Source organism: Lepidochelys kempii, chromosome 3 (genome assembly GCF_965140285.1).
Source record: "Lepidochelys kempii isolate rLepKem1 chromosome 3, rLepKem1.hap1, whole genome shotgun sequence".
In the NCBI taxonomy this organism is placed as follows: Eukaryota; Metazoa; Chordata; order Testudines; family Cheloniidae; genus Lepidochelys; species Lepidochelys kempii.
In genome coordinates, this window is record NC_136382.1 from 158,788,764 (window position 1) to 158,810,134 (window position 21,371).

A 21,371-nucleotide genomic window follows, 5' to 3' on the forward strand; every position below is an offset into this window, starting at 1 on the left:
AGGATCAACCAGGTTGGCCATACTAGAGCTTATGCCCTCACTATTTCAACACAGGAGGACTCTCCTCTATTACCACCCCATCCTTCGTAGAGTAAACACTTGGAACCGGGGGTAGACAGTGCCAACGGACCCTTCGTTGGCCTTAGATGTGGCTGTGTCATCAACATTCTCCTCCTCACCAGATGACTATGGTCAGTTTCAAGAGCTACTAGGCAGGATAGCCAATGCTCTTGAGATCCCACTAGAAGTGCAGGACAGTCAGTACCACTTACTATAGACATCCTGCACACATGCATATGGGCAAGCAGAGTCAAGGAGATGAGGTTGAGAGTAGGCCCTAGAGCAGGAGTTCTCAAACTGTGTGTTGGGACCCCAAATTGTGTGACAACTCCATTTCAATGGGGTCGCCAGGGCTACCCTTAGACTTGCTGGGAGCCAGGACTGAAGCTGAAGCCCGAGCTGTACCCTCACTCAGGGCGATGGGGCTCGGGGTCGGGCTCTTCTCCCCAGTGGGGGCCAGGTAGTAATTTTGTTGTCAGAAGGGAGGCATGGTGCAATGACGTTTGAGAGCCGCTGCCCTAGGTGGACCGTTAGGCTGACCTAGTAGGGCCACTCTCATGTTCTAAAAACTAAATTGATTCGCTTGCCCCTGCAGTGCCACGTAGCAGCGTCACCTGCCAGCCTCATGTCACCAGCTCGCTGGGAGGAGGGCAAATAAGCTGGGTGGGGAACCGTTTGGAGAGGGGGGAGGGAGCATTATTTGGAAAACCAGGGACTAGGGAGGGATGCTTAGAACTGGACCGTGGCTCTTGAACGATAACAGTACGAAAAGCGGCTCCTGTCTCCCTAAATTCAGGGTGCCCAGCTCCAAGGCACCCTCCCTCTACAATAAAACGGGGGGGAGGGGGGACAGACCCCAGCAAATTGTTCAGCGTGGGGAGAGGGACGGTGCTTACCAATAATAAGGGTGCAGAGCCCTGCAGCTGCTGTGACGCGCTCAGGCTGAGAGCGGTGCGCGCTGCCTGGAAGCAGGAGACGCCGGGGCTGCCGTAGCCGGCTCCGCTGCCCCCCGCGCCCAGCCCTCTGGTCTCGCCCCGCGCGCCGCCTCCGCCGCGGCAGCAGCCCGGCCGGCGGCACAAGCGCTTCCCGACGGGTTCGAGCAGCCCGGGCCGCCAGCGCCGCCTCGCGCACGGCCCAGACCCCTCCCCACAATGCACCGCGACAGGCAGCCTTTGAAAAAGCGGCGCGGCTCGTTCAAGATGGCGGAGCTGGATCAGCTGCCCGACGAGAGTGAGTAGCGACCCGCGCCCGCTCCCCGCCCGGCCCGGCGCCCACTCCCCCTCCCCGCGGGGCACAGCCGCTCCTGGGCTCAGCTCGCCCCGGCCTGGCCGCCTCCCCCGGGCCGGGACCGGCTGCTGCGGGCGCTGCTCGGGCCGGAGCCCGAGTCTCCTCCTCTTTCTCTGGAACCGGCCCGGCCCCCACCCCGTCCCGCCACCCCTTACCCCGCGCAGACGGGAGGGGCCGCCCAGGGAGCGGGGCAGGGAGACCCGCGGGTTCCCGCCCCGCCCCTCCCCTCCGGCGGGAGGGGACCTGCACCCCGAGTTCGGGCGCAGCCTGGCAGGCCGGGGCCACGGCCGCACCCGGGCCACGGCCGGGCCGCACCCGGGCCAGGGCACTGCCTGTCAACAGATAGGGACGCGCCGAACAGCTGTGAGCATCGATACTGCCCCTGGGGCTCGGGAAGCTGCTCCTGGACGGGGGTGGTCAGCGCCTGGGGCAGGAGCGCTGCACTGGGGGGATGGGACTCGGCCCAGGTAGAAAGGGGGGGCACAATGAGTGCCGTGCATTGAACAGGCCATTGCTGTGCCCTGTATCTTGGGAGGTACTAACAGTGCACTTGGGGAGAGGGTGGCAGAAGCAAGTGCACTGCCCCTAGGGAGGTTTGTGGGTGGGACATAATGACATGCATATTGTACTGGGGGCACTAAAATGACCCAGGGAGATGGGGGGTGTGGGGTGCACAAAGGCACACAAACATACACTAAACGCTGTCTGACAGGCACCAGAGAAATGCGGGTCATGCAGACATGTAAACTGCATCCAGGGCCATGCCAAGAACGGGGATACACATGCTGCACAGTGTCGCGCACTGCATGTGGGGACAGATGCAAACTAAACATAGTATGATGGGGATATGAAGGCACACACACTTACACTGTGTACAAAGGCACAGACATGCACTGTATATGTGGATGCAAATGAACGTACAGAGAGGTTGATACATGTGCTGTACACTGTCAGAGACTTGCTGCATGTGAGGTAATACCACATAAGGTGTGTGAGGTAATATCTTATTGGACCAACTTGTGTTGGTAAGAAGAGCTCTGTTACTCTGAAGAAGAGCGCTGTGTTAGCCTGAAAGCTTATCTCTCTCACCAACATAAATAAGCGATATACCTTCCCCTGTATTGTGTCTCTATATCCTGGGACCAACATGGTTACAACACCATTGCATATACAGATTGTGGACAAACAAAACTACAAATACAGACAAATAGAGATGTATGCTCGTTCATGGGAGTTATGCAAGCTATATGCGTACAGACATGCATACTATACATAAATATACAAATAGACACTGAAGAAAGAAAGCAGAAAGGCACAGAAAAATGATAGGGCTAATTGAAAAGGCACAAGAGTTTATTCAAGCTAAAACATGTAAGTCTCTGTAAAGTGTATCCATTAAAAAGGAGCATATGATACAGCATATAATTGAAACTAGGAGGGCTAGCTTCATATAACTGAAACTAGGAGGGCTATTTGAGAATTTGAAGCACAAATCAAAGATATACCTAAAGAATTTCTTGTTTATATGAGAAACAGAGAGACAGTGGGAGGATAGAGATTGCAAAGAAGCATTTGGACAACAGCCTGGCAGATTAAGTCCGTGTAAAGAAGTACAAGGAATGTACATCGGAAATAACCATTTGAACTACTTGTACACACTAATGTGTTCTAAATGAACTGTAACAATGCAAGGTAAAATCCTAAATGGGTTCATTTAGAACAACCTGATGAAAACTGATGCACAGTGATGCTCAACCAAATAAGCACAAATTTAGATTGAATTAAAACAAGGACAGAGCAATGGTTTTCAACCTTTTCCCTCCGTGAACCGTTTGTTACAACAGAAAAAGTTTAGGACCCTCCTCCCACTTAGCCAGAAGAAAAGGAGGATGTTCATGACCTCCAGATTGAGAACCCATGGGATAGAAAACAATATAAAAATATTATAATGCAACTGTAGAAGCCTATGGCCTCATCTTCAATACATTGTTCAAGTTCCCCTATCTGAAAACATACAGCTTATGCAAGGTTACTACAGACAGTCAGGAATGGAACCCATGTTTCCAACATGGCAAACTACACAGTCATATCTACTACACCACATTGCCTTTCTGACTGACTGACTGCCAACTTTGCTTATCCTATTTCTAACCAATATAAACCATACTCCTCTGCCAGCTGGTAATTACTCCAGTACGTGAAATATTAAAGTTCTGAGCTGAGGATCTGAAGGTCACAGCATTCAAATCCTGCTGCTTGCCTATGTGAGAGGATGGCATGGTTGTGTATAAGTCATACATTAAGAAGACCTCTTTAAAACTGATTTTGCACTTTAAGAACTAGGATAATCTGTAAATTAGAGTGTAAATTGCCAAAATATGTTTCATATTTCAGTCGTGTCACATATTTTGTTAATTTAACCGAGGGGTAGTCAATAGGCGGGCTGTGGGCCAAATCCAAACCACCAGACACTTTTGAATGACCCAGAAATCTTTTTATTTACTTTTCATTGTTTTTTTTATTATTTTCTCTGGAATGTGCATGAGAGAGACACACACCTCCCATTTGTATCTGATTCACAGAGGGTTACATGGGAGGTTGCGAGCTGTCAGCCTCCACTCCAAACCCCGCTTAGCATCTAGCATTTATAATGGTGTTAAATATATAAAAAAGTGTTTTTAATTTATAAAGGGGGGGTCGCATTCAGAGGTGTGCTATTTGAAAGGGGTCACCAATACAAAAGTTTGAGAACCAGTGGGTTAGAGCCTGTGACAGCTCCCAACTTGAAAGCATGGCTCTTTAGCACAAGCTGTAAAAACTCATGCTTTTAGCTCTGGAAACCTTGGGTTAATCTCTGGTGTCAGCCAAGGTGGTGGCTGTCACATACTGTCAGGTTTGAAGATGGAGAATTATGTTTTATAGTGTTAAGGATGGGAGACCGAGGGGAGGGGAAAGCGCAATAGGCAGACCTACTGCTGCAGCAGTTCCTGGATATATCTAATTTCCAGAAGTCCATGAGAGGCAGAAGAAGTATGTTTCAAGGAGTAGGCAGCGGTACAAACTCCTTCATAGAGGTTCTCTCTAGCTGTTTGGTTTTGTAGCCACTACTAAATATGGTGGGTTGCTCTTGGCCTACTTACTTTTTAACAGGTATAAAATTATTATAAGAGATACAGAACTTTCTAAGGCTTGTTACAGTCTCTTACACCCTTCAGAAGGGTCATTACAGTTACGAAGGGTTGTGCAGTGCAGTTTCTCCTTCTGATTCCCAGGCAGGCACAGTTCTCCTTCTCCCTGACCCTTGGGAGCTATCCACTGATGAGTTAAAAAAAATACAAAAAACAGAAAACTGCTTTTAGTGGATAGTTAAGGTTGCATTGGTACACACACCATCCATCCAAAACCTTAAAAGTTTGAAAATAACAAATTAAGGGAAAATTCTTCTGTATTCCTTGCCACCTTTATATTGCCTACAACACTGTCAATAACACATTTTAGCACTTCATAAGACTTTCACTTCCATCTCCAACATAAACTGAAAAACAATATGTACCTCAAGTTCATCAAACTTGCACAAATCTTATTGGCAGTGTGGCACATTGGTGTGTATTTTATGTGACTAGACTGGCACATCTGACTGTTGCACAATCCACGTATTTGTCAAGTTAATATGCTTTATATAAGAGCTAGGTATTATTAATAGTGCTGAGGTCACGATTAAGGTTTTGGGTTAGAGTGGAAGTTTGAAGCTGGGATATGTATTGCTTTTCAGTATCTGTTGAAGATGGAAGTGAAAGCTTTATGGAGTGTTAGAATGTGTTATTGACAGGGTTGTAGGCAATATGAAGATAGCAAGAAATGCAGGAAGCTTTTTTCTTAATCACTTCTTTCTGTGTTCTTTGGATTTTGTTTGCTGGGGTGTCACTTTAAGTGTTACTAAACACAGTTTTTGTTTGTGAATTAACATCTGTTTCTTCACCTCCAGTCTCATACTTAAGAGTTCTGGTTCTGACACTGATTTTCTGTATAACTTTGGGTTTGTCACTTAACCTTTCTGAGCTTCAGATTCTCAATCTGTAAAATAGAAGTAACAGTACCTACAAAATATTCTGGTAAATTGCTATAACAGTGCAAAGGATTACACGAGTCAGTGTCCGATAGAGGTAGAATATAGGACCCCCGTGCTTTCCGTCTTCTGCATAGCCCATTAACCCAAGTGGATTTTCAGGAACATTACATTTTGTTAGCTTTTTTCAGAATTTACCATTGTGAATTTTTATATAAAATAGGTTGTAGTTAAACCCCTTGTTCTCTATGGCAAGATGGACCTAAATTCTATTTCATGATTACCAGTTTTTGCACTAGATGAGAAATTGTGCAGCAGCTTCATTTTTTTTGTAGAAATTTTTTTAATCGATTTAAATGTGGCATTGAATGCAGCTGATAACCCTGTTATTTATTTGATACGTTCAGTTTATTATACACTATCCTGACATTTTTCCGTTTTTAATATGCCAAAGATTGTTATCTTGACATTGCCTAATTGCATTCTAGAATTTGTCACGGGGCTGGGATAAGTGGGCAGGAAACATTTGGGACTCCTAACATCTGGAGATGGGGGGAGGCAGTTTGAAATTGTAGGATGAACACACTAGGTGTATGCTTCTGCTAGAATTATCATAGGTGAAGTAGTTAAACTATTACCTTCAGGTTTAAGACTTAATATCCCATTGAAATTAATATAGGGAAATTCACACTTCTGATTCATTGGTTCAGACTGCAGACTCAGGAAGACAATAATGAAGCGGTTTATACTCATTTAATGTTTTCAAGGCTTCACAGCTGGGAGGGTTAGAATCATTTTTTAAATGCAAATGGAGAATGTGGCTCACATTTCTGTGACAAGAGGTAGGTAGGGTCAATGGCAGATCCTATAGCTGAAGAATCACAGAATACAAAGGGCCCTGATTATATTTCCCTGAAGTTTCTGATCTGTAGCAGTAAAAGTATTTCAGGCATAACAGTCATTGGATTTGTATATTTAACACTGTTGTGCGCATAGTATGGCTGCTACCCAGGGAATTATTGTGCTAATTTTACTAAATGAATGCATTTGTTTTTATTTTATATCCTGGTAAATTTGGAACTCTGAGGTAAATGGTTGATGATTTTGCAGTTCTGAAAGTGGCATCAATTTCTGGGTTTTTTTGAGAAGTAAGATTAAAAATAGCTGTACTCTTTAGTATGATTGCTACACCTCTTGTGTTATGCTGCCAGTGCTAGCCAGTCTAATTTGTAGAATACTGTATACATATACTTGCGGCTAAGTGAATTGGATGTCTTTTATAACTGGGGTCCTCAAGCTGGTGTTGCAGTCTCTTGGCTGGAAACTGTGGCAGTTCATGAAAAAAAAACAATTTTATGCTACCAGAAAGTATGAGACTTTACTGCCAAGGGGACAAGTGCTACAAAAATAAATAAAATTTTACAATATTCTAAAACTGTGTAGTTTATTTAGGAATATTTAAGACAATGTTGGCGTGCGGTTCCAAGTAGTTTTCTTTCAGTCCTTGTAAATACATTTAGTAAACAGTTTTTAGGAAGACACTTACAATCCCTTACATGCTATTATTAATATATTGATTAATTTGATTAAAATTTGATCTATGTAAACATTGATTATAATATGATTGGGAATGTCCAGACTCTACATAAATATTTTTATTTGATCCACCACACCTGTCAAGGTTCCTTCCCCACTCTGAACTCTAGGGTACAGATGTGGGGACCTGCATGAAAAACCCCCTAAGCTTATTTTTACCAGCTTAGGTTTAAACTTCCCCAAGGTACAAACTATTTTACCTTTTGCCCCTGGACTTTATTGCTGCCACCACCAAGCGTCCAACAAATATATAACAGGGAAAAAGCCCGCTTGGATACATCTTTGCCCCCAAAGTCCTCCCAAACCCTACACCCCCTTTCCTGGGGAAGGCTTCATAAAAATCCTCACCAATTTGCATAGGTGAACACAGACGCAAACCCATGGAACTTAAGAACAATGAAAAAGCAATCAGGTTCTTGAAAGAAGAATTTTAATTGAAGAAAAAGTAAAAGAATCACCTCTGTAAAATCAGGATGGTAAATACCTTACAGGGTAATCAGATTCAAAACATAGAGAATCCCTCTAGGCAAAACCTTAAGTTACAAAAAGACACAAAAACAGGAATATACATTCCGTTCAGCACAACTTATTTTATCAGCCATTTAAACAAAACAGAATCTAATGCATATCTAACTAGATTGCTTATTAGCCCTTTACAGGAGTTCTGACCTGCATTCCTGCTCTGGTCCCGGCAAAAGCAACAGACAGACAGAGAGAACCCTTTGTTCCGCCCCCCACCACTCCAGCTTTGAAAGTATCTTGTCTCCTCATTGGTCATTTTGGTCAGGTGCCAGCGAGGTTGTCTTCAGCTTCTTAACCCTTTACAGGTGAAAGGGTTTTTTCCTCTGGCCAGGAGGGATTTAAAGGTGGTTAGCCTTCCCTTTATATTTATGACAACACCTCTGTCAAATAATTTTAAAAGATACTATATTTGAAAAGTCTACGTAAAACTTGTTTTAATGCACTTGTTGCTTGCTCTTCTGACTTTGAGTAGCAGCCGCAAAGTAACAAAGGCTGTTCTCAGAGTTGTGAACAGTTCTGATGGCATTTCTATAGCGCGATGCATAAGCAAGGAAGTTGTGTACTGTCAGCTTCTGTATTTTTCACAATGAATTTATTGCTTTTTAGGTATGGTGGTGTGACAGTCTTATTCATCCTCCATATAGGTATACCACCAGGAGTAGTATTACAGCATCCATGTTCCTCAACCACTTCTGGGTGAGATCATAGTTCAGTTTCCAGGTCTATTCAGGCTTGGTATCTCTACTGAGACTAGCCAAAAGTGGTTATAATTAGTATTGACAGTGATAATTGTTTGAAGAAATGGCCATCAGTAGTATATACCAGTAATAACTGAACTGACACCACCTAGCTACAGGTTACTTTCCAGCCGTCAAATTGTAATAACTTTTGCCTCTGTCTACAGTACAAGCACAACCAGGTTTTTCTAACTCTTTCTTTGATCAGCTTATAACACATATGGCTGAGTTTTGTTTATGTACTGTACACTGCTTTTCACAAGACAACTGTATCAACCCCGTTTGCATGTGCATAGCTGCCACACTGCCTGTTTTTGTATCCGTGCATTCTGGGAAAATCTGGGCAGCTATCCCATCTTGCATCACTAGGGCATAGGACTTGGAGGACATGACATGCTAACAGAGTGACACCAACAGTACATAGAACAATGCACTTTGGTATATCCTCCTACACAGAGAACAGGGAGAAAGGATAAGCCAAACTAGTTGCACTGATGTGATTAGGGGATCCCATCTCTGATGTGGGGAAAAAAGCATGCCCACTTAATTACAGGAAGAGATACCTCTGAGGCCACTGGCAGGAATGAAACTCTCAGAGCTATCCTGGTTACTCCTAGAGTATTACCATGTTGTATGTGGACAAAAAACATCTAAAGGCAACCATGACATTGATTACAAACCTATTTGAAAGTTGTAATATAATCAGTTTCAAAGTCGCTGCTGGTCAGGGCTGGATTCAGACAGGTTAGCAACCTAGAGGGGGAAAGGCTTTGCATCCTTCTGTCCCTCATCTGAATCATATAGTCCCCCTTTTGGATTGTGTACGCATGTTATCTAGGTTTGCTAAACAAGGAAGAACAAAAGCTGTAGATATTAAAAAGTTTATTTTCAAAGTCTCAGTTGGATATTACAAATGATACAGAGTTAAAAAACACTGCGGGGGGGGGGGTCCCCAAAAACTATTTTTAAACCAGGGCTCATCAGTATTCTTATTTTAAATAAACATGTAAGACCAGTTGTGAAAATGGCATAATTTAAACTTCAAATGCACTAGTTTGTTTTACATGGGTATATGTAGAAAATTGTGTCAAAGCTTCCACAATCACTGGTATTAAGTCACATTTGCTACACTTTATGAACCTTCTTAGTTCAGTTTTAGGTCAAAAGGAGGGGAAGGATAATCACTATCAAAACTGTACTTTTTGAATGGGGGAGAAGTAGTTTTAAGCAAGTCCTTTGTGTGCCTCTTGGAATCTCAAAGACCTCTACCCCATATTAGATCTGTCTTTCTTTCATAGAAGATGGTGCAGTTTCCTTCTGAGCTCATTAATGTTGCTCACAAATCAGCTAGAGGAGATGCTTCAGATCATCTTCATTGTAAGCCTTCTTAAGTGATTTCCTGGGCTGAGAGCAAAAGATTGGACCTAGAAACTGAACCTTGGTGCTGCATGTGGTATCTGAGATCACTAACTTCAGTACTAATGGACCTGCCCATGAGCCCCATCCTGAATATAGGAACTGCCATGCTGGATCAGACTAATAATCCATCTCGTCTAGTATTCTGTCTCCGATAGTGGCCAGTACCAAATGTTTCAGAGGAAAGTGCAAGAAACCTCATAGTGGCCATTAGGGAATAGTCCTCAGAGGAATTTTTTTTCTAACTTCCCTGTTAGTAGTTGGCTTAGTGAATAAAAACTGATGATTTAAAAACTAAAAATTGGATTTTTTACATTTATTTTTAAAAAGAAAAATGTATTTAATTTAAAGTTATTTAAAATTAAATTTGAAATTTATGACAATCTATGTTAAGGCCAAAAAAGTCAAACTGCTGTACTGATGGAAATCGCTGACTAAGTGCCTGTAACCAGAGTGTGTTGAAATGCAACCAGCTTTTAACAGCAGTAGCCTCTTCTGCAGATGAAGAGAGAATATTTTCTTCCTTTCATTTTATTCAGCTAATTCTGTTCTGTGATTTGTTGTTCAATGTTAAGATACCATTTGGGAGTTGGAAAAGCAGGAAAACTTGTTAAAACTTGTTAGCAGGAAAACTTATTCCAATCTATGAATAAAAGCTAAATGTTGAGAGGATAAGATCTACTAGTTTTAAAATTGTGAAGAACATGGTGACCAGAAACAATCACTTCAATTCACTATTGTTTAATACATCAGTTAGTTTTAAATGCAAAGCATGTTTTGATAAACTTCCTTTTTTTCTTATGTATCCAGCATATTTAAGATAGTTTTATTTAACTAATAAAAAACAAATTTAAAATACTGTTTTGTGCATTAATTGACTTGCAATTTTCATCCAAGAGTTTGACATTAATTTTTTATTAGTGATTTTATCACCTAGTAAATAAGTACATAATAAAAAATGTAAATTAAAACTCTGAATAAATGTTAAGCTATATAATTACTTGAATAAATGTATATAGACATAGCATAACCACTTGGATAACAACAACAAAAAAAAAGGAAGCTGCTAAATTTAGATGAAAATTTTAAATATTTAGGAAAATACCAAAAAGTACAAATACAAAACAATATTAAAATTGATTATTTTGAATTATATCAAGATTTCTTGTTTGCTGATTTAAATCAATCTACCTGATGATTGGCTTAGGGCCCGAAGTATGAGCATTCATATCCACTACTGAAAAATATTATATATGGTGTAACTTCTCATCATCCACATTAACGCCTAATCCCTTTTGAAATCCTGCAAGCTCTTGATCTCAGTGATTTCTTGTGTTAGTGAGTTCCAGAGATAAATTATGCTTCTTGATGTTTTTTAATTCAAATATTTCACCTGGTTTAAATTTGTTCTCTTTCAGTTTTTTGAATGTTTGTTCCCTTGTTCTCATGTTGTTAGAGAGGATAAATGGGAGTGCCCCATCTACCTTTTCTGCGTGACTGCTACAGTATGGCAGCTAGTGTCTTGGACCTTCCACTCTAGTGACTTGTTGCTCTTTAATTTAACAGAGGGCCAGTTTGGACAAGACAAACTGTCTTGCCCACCTTAAAATAAAATTCCTCCATTGGAGCTGCCCATTCCCTGTTGGAATCCATCTCTGTAACCTATATGAATGAAACTATGAATATACTTCAAAATAAAGAACTGAAAAAGTATGGAGATTCACACCTCTCTTCTATTATAGATTGCTCTTAGACACATTCTCCATGTTTCATCTCCTATCTATGTTCAAGGTATGGGGGGGGGGGAAAATATCTACAATAAAAAGTAATGGTCTTGTATTGAGAGAGCTTTTCAACCATTACATTTCTCTGAGCTTTTAGTTCACCTTCCTAGAATAGGCAGAGCTGGCAATGCTGCCTGTAGTTAAGGTTGCCTAACAGTTCCCATTTTATAAAAACCTGTCTTCAGTTACTTATAACTTTGCCAGACTTCAACCATTTGGATAAAATTTCCAATACCAAGTGTCTGCTTCAAGCTTATTTTTGGAGGGAAAGTTTCAGCAAAAACTGTTCAGTCATTTCCAAGAACTAGGTTAGGGGGAAATTGATATTTTGCCAGTATTTTTTTTTTTAAATACTTTTTACAGTTGCACTGAGAAACTCTAGTACTTCCATGTTTTGGAGCAGTGACTAGAAATTTGGAAAGGAGATGACAGTGGTGAATGAGAAATTACTTTTCTTTCCTCATGAAAATCTACCCAAATTTGGCTGAATTAATAGCCTCTGAAAATCGCACATGATCATTATAGGCATCTTAGAGTCTGAGAGCAAAATGCTTACATAATATAGTATAATGTTTGGAGAATGCTGTTTCACCACTCTTTGTCCCAGTTATACTGAGCATGCTCAATCCTGGGGCTGAGCAGGACTTCTACAGTTGCTGCTCCTGGCAGCTATAGGCCACTGTGGCAACATGTACCAGAATTGAAAGTAGGGAGTCTCTCTCCTGTGCTGGCCATGCTCCCCCTGTTGGTATTGTGGCACTATAGAAGAGAAGAGAACACGCAGATTCAACTGAAGAAGCGTGAAAAGTTTATTGGGGGAGCAGAGGGGGCAGAGGCATGGTGCCAGCATGGGAGCAGGGATAGGAGAAAGGGGAATAGGGACAGGTTGGGGTGGGAATGGGAGACAGAAGCAGAGAAATAGGCTCTGGTGAGAACATGCTAAAGGAGGGGTGCGGAAGGGGACAGGCTGTGGGGAACAAGAGCAGAAAGGTTTGTAACCACTAAAAACTACTCATTTCCAAAACGTGGAACAGAATCTAGAATTCCTGAACCCCAACATTTCTCTGTTGCCAGCAAATAGCTGTAAATCCACTGGCAAAATGTGTATCTCAGACTCTTCTAGTGACTGCTCTGCATGGTGGAAAACTAAAAGCTCCAGCATGTTGATGACTCATGTGGGGGTCAGTATAGTTAGATATGATGGAAATACTACTGGATTTTTGTTGTTTTTTCTTTTTTTTTTTTAATGTAGAAAATTTACCTATAAAATCCCCTACATTTAAATGATGTTAACGTTGCAAAGTCAAGCAATAGGTGCAACGTTAATTTGGTTCTTTTGTATGTATGCACTATGATACTGTCACACTTTCTGGAGTGGCTCATAACTGTGAGTGCCTACCTCACGCAAACTGTCAAAAAACAGGACAGAGCCCCCCCAAAAAACTGGTAGTATTTTCTGTAATTAGATTTCACCAAACTAGTAACAAATGTGCGCTCCTGGATCAGTATACCAATCTTACTGTGGAGTCACAGACAGTCCCCTAGACTCTCCAGTCTATCTTGCCACCCAGGCAAACTGGACTTTGTGATAAACCAAAAACCATATCACATCAGATTGCTCCCAGTCCCAAGGGATCAGTCACCTACCCCAGATCAATTGGTACTCCAGTTCTTACATCAAAGACAATTGCTGGCAGCCAATTCTATAGTAAACTAACTATAGGTTTATTAGCTAAGAAAAGGAAATGAGAGTTATTGAGAGGTTAAAGCATGTAAAATATGTTAACAGGTAAATCACAGTTTGTACTTCCAAATGGTAGCAGTAATGTAATAAAATGCCATTTTCCCAAAAGTGATTTCAGGGTACCCAGATTATCTCTGGGGATCTCTGCTTTGCGTCTGGTACACTGCCCTGTAAGAATCCAAATAGAGAGAAAGGATCTTTCCAGGAATACAATTTATAGCTGCTTCTCACAGAAACCAAGCAGTGTCATTACCCACATGGGCTTTTCCTTTGACGACAATGAATGAGGAATGCACTTAGAGTCCTAAGTCATCACACACAATGACCACTTGCTTTGAAATTAGCTTTTTATGTTAAAGTTCTTCATTTGCATTCCAAAAGATTTTTCTCCTTTGATGCGTTATTTAGTTACAGGGGTGTATACACAATGTACAAGTTTGCCATTCCATTATAATAAGATATAGATAAGTGAACACAATACAAGTAACATTCCACTAGTTTTCATGAAGTTTAAACATCTGAATACACACTTACTCATTTAATGCTTTGATCTATACTAACACGCAAGTGAATTGGCTGGGGTTCTGACCTAGCTGACACCTGGTTTGCCAGTGTCGCAGATACCATCTTTAATTACAAGAACATATTACACTTTTTTTTTTCCATCAACCCCATCCTCTTTTAGTTGGGATGAACAGTGTTTCAGGGTTTTGTGTAGCGAATGAGACTGTTTTCTTTAGAACCTCTGCCTCATCTGTTGAAGAAGTTGGAAGGTGTGTCGCTAATAAGGCATGGGATTTCAGAAAGAGAAAGGATAGTTTGTGGTTAAGGCAGTTGAAGCCATCCTTGAGAATTTAATTCTATCCCTGCCTCTGCCACTGAATTCCTGTGTGATTTTGGGCAAGTCCCTTGAAACAAATTTTTACAGTTGGCCACAAATTGAGTGTTCCTCATATTTTTGAGTTCCTAACTTGAGACATGTGACGTGATTTGTAGAAGTGCTCTTCAAGTCCCTTTTGGGCTTTAAAATCTGTGAATCTACTGGATATCTGTGGGGGGAGCATTGCACCACAGAGACAACCTTCCATCTCATTGTCCCCCACTTGTACCCCAAGATTGAAGAAGCAAAAGAAATTCCGCCCCCCTTTTTTTTTTAAATTTCATTGTGGAACCTTGGTAGACTACATTCTACCACAAAATGGTGACACTTAAATAATGTTTACATGTCCTAATTAAAACAGTATCAAATATGTGAATCCACATAGAAATGTGTATTTCAGAAGTAAAGTTTGCCTAGAGTTGGCTACATTCATTTATATAGCTCTAGGTTCAAGGAGCATTGTGGATGTAAAACTAAAGGGCATAATTAAAATTTAAATATATGTCTTCAGTGCTTACTGGGCCACACCTCACACAATACTGCACATTGTGTTGTGGAGAGTATAATGGATTCACCCACTCAGTAGTTAAGGGGTTAATTTCAGAATAGTTCCCTGCCTCTGAAGAAAAATATATAATTGATATGTAGCTATTGCACCAGTTGTGAACCAACTATGAAAAATTTGTTTTTGTTTTTTTTTTAAATAAATTGCAGGTTCTTCAGCAAAAGCACTTGTGAGCTTGAAAGGTAAGAAATAAATACAATGTATTCTTTATGTGTGGTATAAATGAGAGATGTAAATTGACTTCAGATCATAACTAGAGTTTCTGATTTCAGAAAGCCTCTCCAAAGGAAAATTATGAAGATAGTTTTTATAAAATATATGCTGATAATTGTTTTATTTTAGATATCTGTAGCCTGAGTAGTTTGGTACTCACTAGTCAAACTCTACTTATATTGCAGCTTCTTTGGATGCTGCTTTTGAAAATGAGACCCTTTGGAGTGCCATTTCTGAAATAGGTGCTTCCACTTTAAGTACTGCCTAGGCATCAGGTCTGACATGAAATTTGAGGTAATTTTTCCTTTCTTGGGGGTGAGATAGAAGGATTACCAGTGGGACCTTTACTTATGATGGAATTTATATTGTAAAGGAAATTTGTAAGCTCACTGTCTTCTACCAATAACTAGTGGGCCAACGCAACAGAGCTGTTGCTTATATTGTCTTAACACTGGAGAAAAATTCTTTTCATGCATATTGCATCAACATTTAGAATCCTTCTGCTCTGCCTAGTGCCAGAAATTTTGTTATGTATTATAAGATCCCCATTTACACTGGGGAGAAAACCTGTTTACTGAACTAGTTTTGAACGGTCTAAATTTTGGTGCAGGCTATTTAGATCACTCAGTTTTATTGTGCAGCTTATGTCCATTCAAAAATCATTTTCTAGAGCACATTTTGTAACAGTCATGCTAGGCAAATTGTTTTTATAGCCTACAAAGTTCTAAACCGTTTAAAAGCAATTTTATTCCCAGCATAGATTAAAGCTATTTTATTGGCAAATGGAATGCCTAAACATACTAATTTCAAACTGACATGTTCAAAATGGATTCCAGATGTTTGCTGGAATATTGTCCTTGGAAGAAATAAATTCTATAGTCAAATATCTTCTGGAAGAGCTTAACTTTAAAGGGAAAATGTCAATTAGTTACAGGCCAAATATTTATTTGTCTTAAAATTGTTATAATCAAATGTGAAATGTTCTCTGAATTCTAAATATTTCTTTAAAAATAAATGCACCTAACTGTCCTATAGAAATTTAAGTAATAAAACAATGCCATCACCATTCATTATATAAGGCCCACAGTATATTAAATGGTGCTTCAAAAGTTAACAAACTATATTCCAAGAGCCTTTATGCTGTTCTAATTGATGAGCATAAACAAGGTAATAGTGGAAACATAGTCACATACAAAGGAGAGGCATCTTTCTGGTAAAGGTACCATCTGTGTAGGAGTATCACTCCTGGATCTCAGTTTTCTGGTGTAGGATAGGTAGAATTTCCAATATTTGGAAGATTATTTTTTGGCCCCCTAAGGAGCATGGTAGAAGATAGAAGCATGAATCAGAATCCTACTCCTCCTTTACTAGTGATGTATGATCAACAATGTGTGTGGGGAGACAGAAGGGCCTGGTTCATTTTCCTTCCTGTTACTGGTGCCCTTATTGAGCCAAAATTTTCAGAGCTTGGTAAGCTTTTAAAAGGTAATTTTAAAAAAGACTAATCTATATAAACTGGCTTTATACTCCAGTGTGGTTCTGTGGTAGCTGCAACATAGCTATCTAGATGGGTGTCACAAGGGAGTTGAAGCTAGATAGACTTCATGAGAGACAAACTTTGTGGTGGGAAGAAATGGTCTGAATGTCTCTTATAGCCTGGTTAGTGGAGGCGTTCAGCATAATTGACTGAAGATGATGGAATTTTAAACCCATTTGCATTGCCATTTAAGAAGGCATTACAAACAGTGAAGGGGAAAAAAACATTAAGGTAGTGTTTAAGAGTATACTGCTGCCATTTTGACAATAGTTAGATTAAAAGAATGCATTAATAGTATGTGACTGTTCATGACAGAGGGAAGTTTATCCAGCACATGGAATGAAAAGTACAGTTCTCTACAGAAAACGCCTATTTGGAAAAGCAGGAACGCTGGTTCTGCTGTAGAAATGGTAAGAAGTAAATATTGATATGCCTGTGATAAAAAAGTCAATTAAGTTTGGGGTTCATGTAGTAATGGCATAAAATCACTCATAGTCACAGATCAGATCAACTGCTTAAAAATATATTTATTTCACAATTTGTGAATATCTAAATGAATATCCTTTATGAATAAAGCAGTGTATACAACTCTAATGTGAAATGAAAGCATGTTTTATAAATAAATATGAAAATTACATTGGTAACCAGTTTCACATTTTAATGAACCAGTTTTAATGATTTGCTACCTTTTTACAAGTGTTATATGGACTGTGTTTATTTTGTACTATAAAGAACATAAGAATTGCCACTCCAGCTCAGACCATCTGTTCTGCCTAGTCCAATATTCTGCCTCTGGCAGTGGCTGGTTACTGGTGCTTTAGGAAAAGGTGGGAAAATCCTATGATGCTCTTACATTATTGTGCCATTCTATGGGGGATATTCTAATAAAAATGAATGCATAGAAGTAGAGTTTCCTGCAATATTCTGGGGATGGGGGAATATCGGGAGAAGTTAAACAAGTTAAAAAAGAACTGCCATTTAAAACAAAAAAGCAAAACTGTGTTTATGAAATGTTTTACAGCCTATAAGGTGATTTCCCTTTCTTTTGGTCCGACCACATCTTCCGCTTTTTAAATCTTCTCCATTGCATCAGGTTCAAGCTTCTTGTGATCACCATCAGCTTCCTACATAACCTACTTATTTTGTTGTGTACAGCATTGTCTCCTAACCCCTCTCAGTTGGCAAAGTTCATTCTGCCAGTGTTATCAGTCTTGATTCCCTGTTTGTCCACTTTTTCCGTAACTGTGTCTGTGCTTTTTCCATGGCACCTCCCATATGCACAGAACACCCTTTGTGAACTAGTGTGCAGAGCCTCTTCTCTCTGAACTCCCTCCTGAACACCACTTCTTCCACAACACCCACAAGAAACTAGCTGACTACATTATTTATTTATTTGCTTTATTTTATGAGTGAAGTGCTCATTTATCTTGAGGGGAGTGATGTATTGTTAGGAGGAATTCTGTTCAATTCTATGTAGACACTTATATCACTCTCCCCATCATAGTAGGTCAAAAATGCACCTTATTCTTGGAATGGAAAGTGGTGAGGTTTGTGATAGTCCTTCGTTCCGGGGCAGTTCATTCCACAGTCTCAGGCGGCCCCTGAAGAAGCTGCGTCTCCTGCACAGATAAAATTTGCACTTATTGTGGAAAGTACCATTCTGCCAGATGAGCAAAGTTGTTGACCCTGATCTTTATCCTGGGGCTTCAGGTGAACTTTTAGATACCCTGGACCCAGGCCATTGAACACCTAAGAAGAAAAGGACTGAGACCTTGAACTTGACTCAATATTCTATGGAAGGTCAGTGTAGAAAGCGGAGAACAGGTTTGATGTGCTCACAGTAGCCTGTGTTGCAGAGGAGATATGCTGCAGCATTCTGTACTAGTTGCGGTTTCCTAAGCACTGAAGGGTTTATGCCAACAACATAGTTCAGTTGAGAGGTGATGAAGGCATCAATAATAATTGAGGTCAGCTCGTCTTCCTCCAGGATGAGATGGAGTCTCCTTGCCAACCAAAGATGGTAGAAAGCATTATTCACAAATGCTGTTACGCAAGAGCTTAGCATCAGTGAGGAATCAAAGCTGACTCCTAAACTATTAACTGAATCAGCCAATGGTGGGTGTGTGCCATCAACCAAAGGAGACTGCACTATGGCTGCAAACTCTTAAATGCTTTCCTCTGTCCATCAGCATAACTTCTGTCTCGGTCAGGTTCACCTTCAACCAGCTGTTCTTCATCCATTAGTTAATCTCATCCAAGCACTGGGACATCTTGGTGATAGTAAGGGCCGTACCAAATTCACAGCCATGAAAAACGCATCACGGACCATGAAATCCAGTCTCCCCCTGTGCAATCTGGTCTTTTGTGTGCTTTTACCCTATACTATACAGCTTCCATGGGGGAGACTAGCATTTCTTAAATTCGGGGTCCTGACCCAAAAGGGAGTTGCAGGGGGGTCACAAGATTGTTTTAGAGGGGTCACGGTATTGCCACCCTTACTTCTGTATTGCCTTCAGAGCTGGGTGGCCAGAGAGCAGCGGCTGTTGGCCAGGTGCCCAGCTCTGAAGACAGCACCCCGCCAGCAGCACAAAGTACAAAAAGCAGTACGAAAGTAAGGGTGGCAGTGTCCCAGCACTGGGAGCTATGCTCCTTGTGGAGGTGGGTTTTTTTACAGTGCTGGGAGAGCTCTTGCCCAGTGCTGGAGCCTTGATTACAACTGGGCTGTGTAGACAAAGCCTCAGATGTAGTTTTGTTTATTTACAAAGAATGTACCTTTGTCTCTGAACACAGAAGGAAGCAAATAGCAGGAAACAGCTTCTTTGGCTCCCAGCAGCAAGAACACTCTTTTCAGCCAACACCTCTGAGCCAAAGAACCATTCCCCAGATTTCATTCAGGGTCACACACTGTTTTCAGCAGCTCCTACAGGCTAGCTCTCTGGTCCCCAGTGTTCTGCGTACTAACTCACTCACAGACAGACTGATTTACCCAGAACAATACACAGCTAAGGCCCTCCACGCACACAAAACTCCTGGGTGTGTTCACAAAACCCCTTTATCTCAGGTAAGGACTTTTGATTAATTTATCCTTACAGTTATGTTAACTGAAGGGTGAGTTCACACTCCTCAGTCTCAGATTGATTTTAACTTTGAAGTTTTAAATTGACCCATAAAAGGTTTCACCCAACTCATAACAGTATCATCTGACTAGTTCACCAGATGGCTGCATGTACTTGTTGAATAGGATTGGAGAAAGAATTGATCCTTGTGGACTCCACAAATGAAAGGTCTAGTGGTGGAAGTACAATTTCCCATCACTATTCATTGGGTGTGTCCCTTTAGGAAAGACACAAACCACTGTAATGTATTATGTTGGACTCCAGCCAGCTCTGTTCAACAAGACAGCAATATCTGATGGTCAGCAGTGACATGTGCTGCAGAGAGGTCCTAGGGCTTGTCTACACTGGAAAGTTTTGGTGACAAAAACTTTTGGCTACAAAACAGCAAGAGCGTACACACTACAATGGGACTTTTGTTGTGAAAAATACCCAGTTTTGGTGACAAAAAAGTCCACCCTTACGAGAGACCTTTATCTTTTCCCCTCCCTTTATTGTCGACAAAGAGCCAGTGTAGACACTGCTGATTGTTTTGTCAACAGAACTATCTTCCACCAGTATCCCACAATGCCTGCCCTGAATGCTCTGCTCAGTGTTTTGATCTCTGCTGCCCTGGAGGCATGTGCTCCTCCCCTTTCAAAGCTCCAGGAAGTAACTGTGTGCTGCTCCATTTGGGGAACAAACAAAGAGCAAATAATTGGTATGCCCCTGTTCTGCCTTGCACTAGAAACACAGCAGCAGGCAGCCTGCTGCTGCAGGGGGAGGGGGACAAACTGCTGTGCTGCTTTGCCATTCCTCAGCACGGAGAGCTCACAGAGCTACTCATGATGCTGCTCTTGGCAGCTGAGGGGGCTGTGGGAGAATTCAGAGAGAATCCTAAGAGGCGCAGCGATCAGCTCTTCCTTCCCATAACACTGCACTGTGGGATACATACCCATGGTGCATTGCTCACCCTGTCGATGATGGTGTCCCCAGTGTGGACATGATCTGTCGACAGAGGGAGCAAGTGTGAACACCCTTTGGCAGTTTTTGTTTTGTCGACTTTTGGGTGTTGACATAAGTTTTGTCAACAAAACTCGGTAGTGTAGACAAGCCTATAGAAGATGAGAATGGATGTCTGCCCTCTGATCTATTGATAGCAGGAGATTATCCATCACTGCCACTAAAGTAGTTTAGGTTCCATATCCTGACTAGAATCCAGATTGTGCCACGTCTAGGATATTAACTTCAATTAGGCTAGCTTCTCTCTGAATTTGCTCAGGAACAGGAAGTTTGACAATGGGTAGTGGATGACTAAAACCAGTGTATCCAGAGGGGGTTTCTTCAGTGTTGGTCAGACTATTGCATATTTGAAGGAGGAAAGAAAAGTTCCTTCCCTGAATGAGGCATTGGCTCTTTCAGTCATGAGAGGCCCCAGTTGCTTGTGCCTCTCTTTCGCAAGCCAGGAAAGATGAGAGTCAGATTCATGGGTCTTGAGTCAAGGCTTCTTTAGGGTGTCCAGAATTTCTCGATGAGTGAGTGTATTGAACTCCACGTGGGAGGATTATTAGTTGGTGGGTGTAGGCAAAGCAGATCCATGTTGTTCGAAAATCCTTCTCAAATATGCACAATTTTTTCAGCAAAGCATGATGATAGTTCACAGCATTCAGCACCCTGTTCTGATGCAGACTGTAGACACTCAGGATTGGGGAAACAATTTACCGCTCTGGACAGCTCCCTGGGGCAAGATTTGGCAGCATTAGTGAAAGGTGGTGATAGGAAGGTTCTCTTGGCCTGGAATACAGCCTCATCATAATAGTGTTGCCATTTTGGGATGGAAGTATTCCTGGAGGTTTTATCTCATGACATAGT

At 41.4% G+C, this 21,371-nt stretch overlaps 1 protein-coding gene and 1 long non-coding RNA gene across 7 annotated transcripts in view; one reads left to right on the forward strand and one right to left on the reverse strand.

Annotated features, from left to right (window-relative positions):
* The window catches only part of LOC140909433 (uncharacterized), a 39,705-nt gene extending 38,047 nt beyond the window's left edge, over positions 1–1,658 (reverse strand). For all 4 annotated transcript variants that reach the window (XR_012158203.2, XR_012158205.2, XR_012158206.2 and 1 more), the window contains exon 1: positions 957–1,658. This is a non-coding gene — a long non-coding RNA (uncharacterized LOC140909433). The remainder of the gene's footprint in view (positions 1–956) is intronic.
* The window catches only part of LIN9 (lin-9 DREAM MuvB core complex component), a 55,387-nt gene continuing 35,200 nt past the window's right edge, over positions 1,185–21,371 (forward strand). Inside the window, exons 1-4 of one of the 3 annotated variants that reach the window (XM_073338701.2) lie at positions 1,238–1,290; positions 14,807–14,839; positions 15,056–15,164; positions 16,723–16,817. In XM_073338701.2, coding sequence (XP_073194802.1) covers positions 16,815–16,817 — 3 coding nt within the window. In that variant the 5' untranslated portion in view covers positions 1,238–1,290; positions 14,807–14,839; positions 15,056–15,164; positions 16,723–16,814. Of the gene's footprint in view, positions 1,291–14,806; positions 14,840–15,055; positions 15,165–16,722; positions 16,818–21,371 lie in introns of all 3 variants that reach the window. The other 2 variants (XM_073338700.2, XM_073338699.2) reach the window with 2 other exon arrangements.